General features: G+C 41.7%; 1 protein-coding gene across 7 annotated transcripts in view; it reads left to right on the top strand.

The window, feature by feature from the left end:
* The first annotated feature begins 1,453 nt into the window (after positions 1 to 1,453).
* The window catches only part of CSDE1 (cold shock domain containing E1), a 28,993-nt gene continuing 19,387 nt past the window's right edge, over positions 1,454 to 11,059 (top strand). For 2 of the 7 annotated variants that reach the window (XM_028734571.2, XM_028734570.2), the window contains exons 1-5: positions 1,454 to 1,607; positions 5,776 to 6,167; positions 6,813 to 6,972; positions 9,011 to 9,160; positions 10,810 to 11,008. In XM_028734571.2, coding sequence (XP_028590404.1) covers positions 6,847 to 6,972; positions 9,011 to 9,160; positions 10,810 to 11,008 — 475 coding nt within the window. In that variant the 5' untranslated portion in view covers positions 1,454 to 1,607; positions 5,776 to 6,167; positions 6,813 to 6,846. The remainder of the gene's footprint in view (positions 1,608 to 5,775; positions 6,168 to 6,812; positions 6,973 to 9,010; positions 9,161 to 10,809; positions 11,009 to 11,059) is intronic. The other 5 variants (XM_077929079.1, XM_028734575.2, XM_028734572.2 and 2 more) reach the window with 5 other exon arrangements.

Genomic DNA, 11,059 nt, shown 5'->3' with positions numbered 1-11,059 from the left:
TAGATGGGCCAATGGTCTGACTCAGTATAAGGCAGTTTCCCATGTTGTAGGTAGTTCTACAGATACTCTTATTGTAAATGGAGGCAGCCATTCAGTAAGCTAGAACTAAAAAGGTGGAGCCAATAGGCAGCTCCTAAAGTGCAAGGATGTTTCCAGCATGAACCTTGAGATATTTGTGGTGGTGAACAAAGAGGGATTTAAAATGTATTAGAGGAGGAAATGATAGCCCTGTGAAACATTATAAATCCTTCGTTCCCTGTCTTCTTGTCTCCGTTCATTTTTCTTGCAGCCACCCCGTTCATGTGCCTTTTGCTTCCTCTGCATAAAGCATTGTTAATTCTCCCTCTGCCATTCCCCTTTTCTAGCCCCAAGTATTTTTGCAGGGGCCTTAGGGCATGCTCAAGCAGTATTCCTCTGTGTTAATGAGACTCTCTGCTTACATAGGTTATTACACAAGCTGCTTTGACTCTTCACATTAGTCTGCAGCTGAAATAGCTTAGTTTAGACTGCTCAACCTGCCCTATCAATGCTTTACTTCCAGGAAAAATAAGAGTAATGGAGGGATGAGAGGTGTGGAAAAGCACACTATGCCAAACTAGAAAAGCTGACAATAGTTATGGTTGCCAATGCAAGGTAATTCCCAGTGCCTTAGGCTACAAATCGCTACACATCATTCTGAATTGGACACATCTACCCATCTTACTTGAGGGAAAGGAAGTAGATGCAGGGCTGGCTGAGGGAAAGGACAAGATGGTTAACAGGTGAAGCTTATTCCTGCATGGAAATGGGTATAGCTTCCACTGCTGAATCTCCTGTCTGTTGTGCAGCTGCTTAGAAGTACAAGAGGCATGCAAGAAAATAAAAAGTGGTAGTCCTAGACTGCGGCCTGGAAACTGCCTGCATTGTAGGTATGTGAAATTATGCGGTGGGGTGGGGTGGGGTAGGTGGTGCTAGCAGCCATCCATATGCCTGCAGACATTGGGCATCCTGGCACTGGGGCTAATAGCCATAGGCATCTGATTGGCCAATATTGGAACAGGATGCTGGGCTAGATGGGCTGCTGGCCTGATCCAACCGGCTCTTGCGTGAGGGATGGTGGGAATTGGGAGTCCAGTCCAGCAACATCTGGAGGGTCACAGGCTTTCCGTCCCTGCTGCAAAACAACTGGACAGTTCACATCTTTCCGCGGAGGGTTTGCAATGTTATTGTGTCATTGTGCTGGTTTGATTAGGTGCCTTCCGTTTGCCGGGCTCATGGTTCTCATGACCTTTGTTACACATACACCCATCTTTTTCACATTTTGCAATAAAGATGCAATTCGTGCATCTCAATACCGCACGGCGTCCCTTTAAGCAGCGGCTGCCCTGAAAGGCGGCCAATAAGTAAACAGAGAGCAAAGGCGCGCATGCGCTTTTGCGCGGCTACTTATCCCGAAGCCTCCCTTAGAGCCCGAGCTCCCGCTTCCACCCCCCCGCCCGGCCTTGCTGCGCACGCGCGGAACCGCCCTCCTCTCTGCCCGCGAGTCTCGCGAGAAGCCGGGATTTATTCCTACGTGCTGTGCCGTGCTGCTCATGGCGGCGCTGGAGCGGGGGCGCTGAGCTGTTGGGGTAAGTGGGGTTGTCCCTGCCGGGAGGCCGGCAGCCTCCTCTGCCCGCCCGGCGCGACCTTGACGGTGGCGGGCAGGGAGAGCCGAGGGGGCTTGGAATGTCGCCTGTCACTCTGTCCCAGGGACCAACGGTCTAGCGCGGGGGGAACCCCTCCCCCACCCGCCGTGTGCCCTGCTCGTTTGACAGACGGGCGCAAAGAGGCGGGGGGGGGCGGGAAGGGAGGGAGAAGCGAGAGAAAGGGAACCTTGCTGGGCCGAGCGGGCTCCCTCGCTCTCTTCTCAACCCAGCTTCCGTTTGTCACCAGGCAGGGGCCTAAAGAGAGGGAGGGAAAGGGAGCGGACTGGTGGGCCCGAACCCCGACATCACTACGGCTCCCAATGTGCACCGCGCGACTGGCCTTCCCTCGCAGGGGCCGCTGGGGCTTGGAGTTCAGGGGCGCGGTGCTCTGGGCGGCCGCGGCGATGGAAAGCACTCCAACTCCCGGCGCGGCGGCTGTAAGCTGCGCGGCCACTGGGCCTTCTGGGGGGTGGAGTCCTGGCACCTCGTCTTCGGCGGAGCGGAGTGGGAGACGGGAACTACCTCTCCCGGCATGCAGCGTGCGGGTGCGGGGAGGGGAAGAGGAGGTCAATCTTCCTTTGTGTGAGGGGGAGCGGTCGCCATTTTCCTTCTCTCCCTCGCTCTACCCCCACCGCGCCCCAGCCTCGAGAGAGGGGCAGATAGTGGACACGCCCCAGGCGCCTGAGGGGAAGAACGTGCCCGCCGGTGTAACCGGCCGGAGGGGCGCCCAGGGCTGGATTCCGGCCTTGGCTCGCCCCCAGGCGCAGCAGGGCTGGGGCATTGGGTTTCCGCATCCTTTCCTTTTCGGATGCGGACCCCCGCCCCGCAAGCGTTAGATCGCCCCTCAGTAGTAGGAGCCACCATCTTGCTGCCTCAGTGCCATGTGCTGTGGCTTTCTTTAATGTGATGCTGCGGCACAGGGTGGAATGGCCACCCGTAGCTCCTTTCGCTCATGTGGACAGCGGTAACGAAGCTGAGGAAACAGACGGTTGTCTGGCACCGCTCTGCGGTCGTCAGAAATCCGTTTTGAGTGCTAACCCTACAACTAGGCAATTCAATTCATTTGCTGCAATATAAAACTATAAAGGCATTGTAATCGCGCATTCAGATCTCAGAGCAATATTTTGAGGCTTTCTTCAATTATTATTACATACTGCCTAACCAACATATTCGCCCTTTAGGTTAGAAGCATTAAATATGGGTGTAGTCTGATCCGTAAGCCCCCTTTAAGAATAAAGCCTTCTTAATTCTATTGATGCCTTTGATTTGCTGGTGACTTTGTCTCCAAACGATGACTATATTTGCTGATTTACTCAGTGGGAAAGGGGTATATAACAATACTGAATTCATAAAAGCGATATTGAGTTGCAGTGCACCCCTCTGTGTGTTCATACACACACACACACACACACACACACACACACACTTGGGAGTAAACCCGCTAAATTTGGTGGTCCTTTATCCTAAGTATATATGCATAGTTACAGCTCAAACCCATAGGATTTGCACTCAAAAATTATGTTTAGGATTGCATTCAGCCTCCTGTATAATTTCCTTTAATTACTGCTATCTCTTAATTGCATGTGGATTCTTCTGATCTTGATTACCAATATTCTATTTAGCTGATACCAAACAATGTTTTCAAAGACAAAACTCTTTGGTAGATGTCTCTGGAAACATGTAGCAATGCCTTGTTAGTGTTGCAATCTAAATATGGCTGCCACAGCTTACATCAGCTGTGTAGACAATGTACAGAAAACTTGACTCATGTCAACAAAGTACAAAAAAACAAAGAAAGATACTTAAGTCATAAGGGGGGAATACAATTGAACTTGCTTTTTACTGTGCCTAACTTGAGCTAATCCTTTGTGGATTTATGTGTTATCCCAGAGTCTGCTGCATTGGAGGCTTGGCAGCTGCACTGGGTGTTTGCCATTGGGAGGAGTATTTATAGCAGCTGAGCTGAAAAGTAAAGAATTTAAAGCACAGACATACACACTACTGATTTCACTGAACTACAGTCCAATGCTTCACAACATGGGAGGATCAACATATTTTGTCACCAAGTACAGGGAATAGTTAGGTTTAAACTGATTTAGAAGCAAGCCCCTCTGAGCTTGGGAGTTCTGTGTAAAATATGCATAGGAATTAAGACTACATTCAGTGGAATAGGCACTCTTAAGCATGCTTATGTTGAAGTAACAACTTTGTTTTAGTCAAATTTAATTTCAAGAATGTGCTTAGTAGTACAGCATAACAGCATTCTAGATTACACCAGCTAAGCTAACCTGGTTCTGTTCTTACAAAAATGTTCAATTTTCTTATTCTGCATGCTGACCTTCCTACTTTGATTGGCTAGGAGAGATTTGGGGTGTTCCTTTTTTGCCTTACTAAGTTTCTTGGACTGTTTTTAACCGTGCTAACTGTACATCAGCAATAATATATGGAAACACTTACTATTCAAGAGATGTTGTCTTTCCTCCATAATATGTTGTCTTTCCCCAAAACATTGTGGGTTAGGAAAGACTACAGAAGTATAAAAACAAAGATGTGGGGTTCTTGTTTTTTAAAAAACTATTTACTCATGTTCTCTAGCTCTTTCTGCTCATTCCCCTCTCAAGAGCACAATCCTTTTTCACTCTCCTTCCCTTTATGTTAACTGGCTCAGCTGTTGCACAGCATCATTCTGCATTCCATGTCCAGTGAAGTTTGGATGCTGAAAAAAATTATCACTAGGGTCAGATTTATCTATCCGTTACTGCATCATCCTGACTCTATCATCTAGGAAAAGAAATATGTAGCCCCTTCATTAATGAGAAAATACGTTACATAGATGCTGTTGATTATTTATTAATTATTAGTGTATTATAAAAGACAAAGTAATAAAAGCTAGTTAAAAACCATAATTAAAATACACCAAAACATATGTCTAGAGACAATGAAGACAATGAATGAAACAAACACTAATAGATGTACTGCTGGATAAGTGTTTAATGGTTATTGTATTTGTTTAAAAACCAATTTAAAATTGTGTGGTTTGGTTTGGTTTTTTTTAAAAAACTCATTAAAACCAGCAGTAAAATACAGTTTGCCATGGCAGTGGCCCAGTGGTCAGTATTGTCTGCACCTTAGTTTTCAAAGTCCTGTTTAAATAGGAAGGTCCCGGCCTGCCAGCGGAAGAGGAAGCCAGTCTAACTTCTCTTGGGTGGGAATCCCATAATATGGGAGCAGGCTCAGAAAAGGCTCTCTTGTGTCTCCACCAACCATGTTGATGGAACCGAGAGGTGTTCACCTGAGATTCTTAGCACCCAGGCAAGTGTGTGTGTAGAATGTACTGTTTCTTCCTAGTGCATTGGGTTTGGAAACAAATTCAAATACACAACTTAAAATGTAACTTTTGCATTTGTCTTCTTCTATAACTGGCAGGCTCAGGATGAAAAACAAATGAAAACAAAAATATACTTCCATGTTTCAACTCTTAAATCTTTTAGCAGTGTTCTTTGGTATTGGCCCAGATAAACTGCAGGGATTGGTTTGGACAAGCAGCTTACAGCTAATTTTTGTGCTACCTGCATAGTTATGCTTGTTGTTGATATTATATAATAGCTTTAAATATTACAAATTATTGTACTGTTACATTAGAGCATGATAATATCAACATTTTTAGATTACCATACTGCTTTCCTAGAAAGCAAGTAAAAGTTCGTTTTCGAAAGAAATAGACATTTCACATATGCTTTTGCATATCTGTGGTGATTCGTGTTTGTCTCTGATCTCTATTCCTGAAGCAACAGGAGTTTATATTCTAGTTGAGAAAATGTTCATGACTCAAATACATGCTTATAAACGTATTGAAACTGGTTAAGAAGGCCTGATCAGTATATAAACATTAGAATTTACTGGTAATTTCTGAGATTCTAACCAGATGTTATGTTCAGTGCAATTTAGGATTTGAGCTTAGTAAAAAGGTAGAAGCTTTTTTCAAGCATTAGTAAAACCTTGGAGTTGTGAGAAAGATCTGCTCAGAAGGATGGGATCACATCTGTTAAATGTCCAAAATGTCTAAAAGTTGTGGCATAATAGACTTCTTATTTGTTTGTTTTCTCTCCAGTATGAAGTGTAACAGAACAGAATTTACCACCTGAAACTGCTGCTTCAAGTTCAGATCAGGAAAGGAACACATCACATCGTAACAACAAAACAAGACCAAAGAAGAGTAAAATTTACACTGAAGACACAACACTTGATCTGAAACAAGAAGTTTGTGCCTACTCAACAGCTTCAAAAGAGCACGTCCCAACGCTGCTAGTAGTCTTTGTTTTCTTCAGTGCTGTGCTGAAACTGCCCAGTGCAGCACCAGTTATTCCTTATTAGCTTGATAGATCACTTGTCTCTTGCTATCTCTTTTTTTTAACAATAGCAATCTTCAAACTTTGAAACGTGTGCTGAAACGAAGAATTCGCGAATACTACTGAAAGTGCAATATTAGAATATCACTGCGAGGTTGGTGCATGTACTCGTTAAAACAGTAATAGATACTGGAATTAAAACTACTGTTTGACATGAGTTTAAATAATGCTTTTATTTAAATCCTGACTGCCTTCATTTGGTCAGAATATCAAAAGCAGAGCTAACATCTGGCTGTGGTGCTTATGTTTTTAAATGATTCAAGTTCATCAGTATTGCCATTTGGTTATATTTGCTGAGCTAACTGTGGAATGCAATCTTATCATTGTAGCTATTTCATTAAGCTTTCTGCTACTATTTTCCAGTTTCTCCCTTTTGAAATCAGTTTACTCTAATGCTATAAGTCTGGATCTCAAACTTTCTCCATATCCTTCTCCCAATTACTAGTATCGGTCAGTGAGTCTCCATTTCATAAGCTGATAGGTTTAAATGTTAATTGTCTGCTATAAGGACAGCTGAATTAATAGTAACCATGAGTTCAGTTAGCATCCAGCTTCTGCTCTCCATTTCAGAACCCCTCTTGAGGTAAAATAAAGCTATTAAATGCTTCCTTAACTAGCACATCAATCCCTTCTTGTCTTAATATGTTAGGAGGCTGCCAGAATGGCAGCTTTTTATGACACTGGATAAGTGGCAGATATACATTGACAAGGTTGTCTTGTTTGATTTTGTTATATGCAGCATTATAAAATTAAGTTGAAACAGGCGTAAAAATATGGCAAGCACCTGGAAAGAATTTGTTGAATTTTCCATGCCGTCTTCTCCCCCTACTGCATACGTTAGTGCCAACCTGGGCAATGCATCTCCAGTCGGACTGAATTTATCACCTTATGGCCAATCAGTAAGTTCTTTTGCCATACTAGCAATATTCTTAAGGGTAAAGCCAAGCTAGCTCAGATGGTGTGATGCAACAACCTCCTTTGAGCAAAAAAAAATGTGGCCAGTTTGCAGATTACTAGCAGAAACGTCTGCTCATTTTGGAACCTCTTATTAAACAAAGCATCCTATAACCCTGCCAAAGTGCAGTGAGCAGGCTAAAACACTCTTAATTTGACAGTTTCAGTTTGAAAATCATTTCACACTCACCCCTCATTCCCAACCATTCTTTTCATTGGTCATTGTACCAGGCCTAGTTCCTGTTTCAGGGCAATTGGTTACCTCTCCAGCTGTTTAAAATCAAAACTACCCCAATACTTAGATAATTTTGGGTTTCTTTTGTTATTTCTCTGGAAAGCCCTAAAACAGAGAGATCCAAAGCTTCCTTCAAATGGCCAAAGGCAGCCGATTCAAATTTTGAGCCTTTTTGAAAATGAGCAGAGTATACATCTGCCAAATTTTCTTGTCTGTGACAACTCAATGTCTAGCTGGAATACGGTTGATAGCTAGTTAGCTGAAACATGTCCATCCTTGGCCTTTACTAGCATGGAAATTGTTCAGGGGTTCTCCCCCAAAGCCTGTAAGATTGGCAGCGAACTACTAAGTTTAAAAGTTTGTCCTTGAGAGACAATGTGTTTGTTCTCATGTCTAGCATAGTTAAATGCTGGGGAAGGGGCTCTCTTCAATCCTCTAAAGGCTTGTTTATTATTCAATAATGAAATGGAAAAGTAGTTGTGATGCCATAAAACATAATTAGGCAAAATTCTCAAGCCTCAAGATCATATTTCAAAATAATTGAGGGCTGCTGAAATGGAATTATAAGTGCAGCCCAGAAAAGGCCCATAGCGCAGTGGTAGAGCACATACTTTCCCATAGACAAGGTCCCAGGCTCAATCCCTGGCAGCTTCAGTTAAAAAGCCCTTTCAACAGGGCTGAGAAAGACCTTGTTTTAAATAACATTCAGCAGCTGCTGATCAGTAGCACTGAGCTAGATGGACTAATATTCTGATGCTTTATTAGGCAAATAATATTCTTAAAATAAGAAAATAATCCAGGAAAAAAAGCTTCTAAAATCTCTTGTTCATTTCCCTAAAAACCCTGAAAATGACTGCTACTGTACATCAGTGTAGGAATTTATTTCCTGCATTAGGGATTTGACATAGTAAACAGTAAACCAGCAACTGTTCATGAATACAATACTGGTGCAACATGCTCTGTAGAATAGAGGCCGTAAATTGTTGCTGGAGCAATTTCACTTCAGTTCATCTCTGTGCAATACAGTTGATGTTTGCTTAAATGTATTAAATAAAGGTTGAGGAGAACTGAGACCAGCTGTTATCTTGCTGCCAATGTTCCTGGTGTCCTAAATTTAGTTAATGACCAGTTTTGAAGTGCTTATTACTTGAAATTCAGGTACTAGTCTCTCTTCTCCAAATCATGAGAAGGAAAGAAAGACTTCACCTGAACCCTTAGGGTTAATGAACACAGATAACATAGCGTTATCTGTGTAAAATTCCAGTTTTTGAATTGTTTATGTGTGAATGTACTCTCTAGAACCTATGTAATAAGCAGTTTTTCTGTGTCTCATTAATAGTGCCAGTTCTTCTGCTATCCCTTTCAAATGGGAAAATATAAAATACTATTATAATTCTATCTGGACATAGTGTTTGCTGCAGTGCAAGAACATGCAACATGTTCCAACTCTTAGCTCAATCTATTACTCAGTTATTTCAAATGACACTTCTCCCTTGTGAGTACTTTTGTGTAAGAGCTGGTCAGAGTTCTGGTAGTATGAGCAAATCAGAACATTGTTGGAGAGGAATTGACCTAGAAATAGTGCTTGCTAATACTATTTATACTGTAATCCTATTTTTAAAAAAGAAATTTGGATTGATTGCTTTCGACTTCCAGCTCTCTTGAGAAATGGAATTTGATAATTACTTGGATGTGTTTAAAGATGTGCTAACTATTGACTAGTTATACTGTGTACTATGTTATCACAGCTGTATGAGATGGAGAACCATTATACTGTGTCATCAGATCCTCTCCCCCCTCCTGCAGCTCCCCCTCCTTCTCATCCTTTACCTTTCTCTTCATCTTCTACTTCATCCGGGTCTAAAAAACAGAAGAGGACCCCTCTTTATCAGAGATCTGTAAGTCAGGGCAACTTGACAGACATGGAATCTTAGCATGGGGATCCTTTGCAGTTAACTCATCTCTGTATATGTTCTCACTTCTAACTTCACTGATATTAAATCTCCTCAACAGGTTAAAGGATAAAATTCCACTTGAACCAGCTGGAAATCTTGCTGGGTTCTTAAAAGGTGCTTTCCTGTATCTGTTTCAGAAACTTAATGAAAGCTTGGTCATGTGTGTGTATGTGTTGCAACTTCATTTTATTCATTCTGATAAGTTGATGGAATGTATCTTGCCCACTTAGATTTATTTTCCTAAATCTTCAAAAGAATGATGACATAGATAATATAAATTCTACTTGATACACTTGTAATAGGAAACAGTTTATAGCAAGCACCTTCTCCAGATGCATTAATTTCTAAGTAGGGAGTTGTTGCATCTTATGTTGCCAAAAAATGAGTTGCAGTATATCTTAGTGCTTTTTGGTTGGCATGTGTACAAGGGATTTCTGTTCTTGTTTCTTTGCAAGAAGAGAAATGACCACTATTCTGCATTTCATAATGTTATCTTAGTGCCTGTACTAGTTGACAAAAAACCAAAGCCTCTTTCAGCCCAATCCTATACTCAGAAATCCCACTGAGTTCAGTGGACCTTGCTCCTAAGTAATTGTCCATAGGAGGATTGCCCACATGCATCTCCAAAAGCTATATGTGAGCTTAGAATCTGGCATTGTCCTTGGTGGGTAGGTCAACTCTGATTAATAATGATGACAGCAAAGGGCATTATTTCCAGCATAATGAGTAAGGATCTGTTTGGTTATAACTGTGCAGTTAGACTATTGTGTTTAGAGATTCTTACACTTGGAACTTTTGTACACTTAATGGCTCCTTGGAGTTGCAGGAACTTTAGGTTTGCTTTCTTAAACAGATACACAGGAAACTGCAACATATCTGTAAAATATATGGTCTCAAAATGCATGATTTTGGCAAATTTCTTGCCTTGAGCCCTTTGACTTGCATGATATGTTCACTGATTCTTCTAACAGGAAAGTTAAATGATACCCTAATGCTAACTTATCTCTGGATTTGATTTAACTTAAGATAGCAAAATTGATTTTAAAGCATATTTATATCTATGTGTTTCTAGAAGATTAATGAGAATTCAGTAGGGCAGTTTTCTCTGTTTTCTGGCATTAACCAATGCATTTATGGATAGAGAAGGAGCATTTAAGCTGAATGAGTACAGCAAACAATTATGAAAGTTCATAAGATATTAGGCCTCCAGTTCAACAAGGGTAGAGTAGGTGCTAATGGAAATTGCCTTGAGATTAGCAAGCTTTTGTTTTTGCTTTCTTGGTAGCCTTCTTTGGCAAAGGCAAGTTTATACTAATGACTAATTTTGAATAAAGTATTAACTTTATTCTGTATATAATGGGAAAATATAATGCTATATTAACCACATATTGATAAATCCTACAAGGTAAATGTCGTTTAGTTACTGATGAATCTACTGATGAATAGTGTACACAAGCTGTGCCTTAGCTGCCAGAAACTTGCTTGCTTATCTGATGCTCTTTAATGCACAATATGTGTTCTGTGTTCCCTTAAGTATGAAAGGTGATGGGAATTGCTTTTGGAGGATTTCACAAGTTATCTTTTGCTTTCAGATGAGCTTTGATCCAAACCTTCTCCATAACAATGGACACAACGGGTACCCCAATGGTACTTCTGCAGGACTGCGTGAAACTGGGGTTATTGAAAAACTGCTGACCTCCTATGGATTCATTCAGTGTTCAGAACGGCAAGCTAGACTGTTCTTCCACTGTTCACAGTATAATGGCAACCTACAGGAGCTTAAAGTGGGAGGTAATTCATCTGGTGGAATTCTCTGGGTTCATAACTGAGGCTCTTTACATG

Source organism: Podarcis muralis, chromosome 5, assembly GCF_964188315.1.
Source record: "Podarcis muralis chromosome 5, rPodMur119.hap1.1, whole genome shotgun sequence".
Taxonomy (NCBI): Eukaryota; Metazoa; Chordata; class Lepidosauria; order Squamata; family Lacertidae; genus Podarcis; species Podarcis muralis.
The sequence above is the reverse complement of the archived record's forward strand: the minus strand, read 5'-3'. Positions and strand labels throughout refer to the sequence as shown.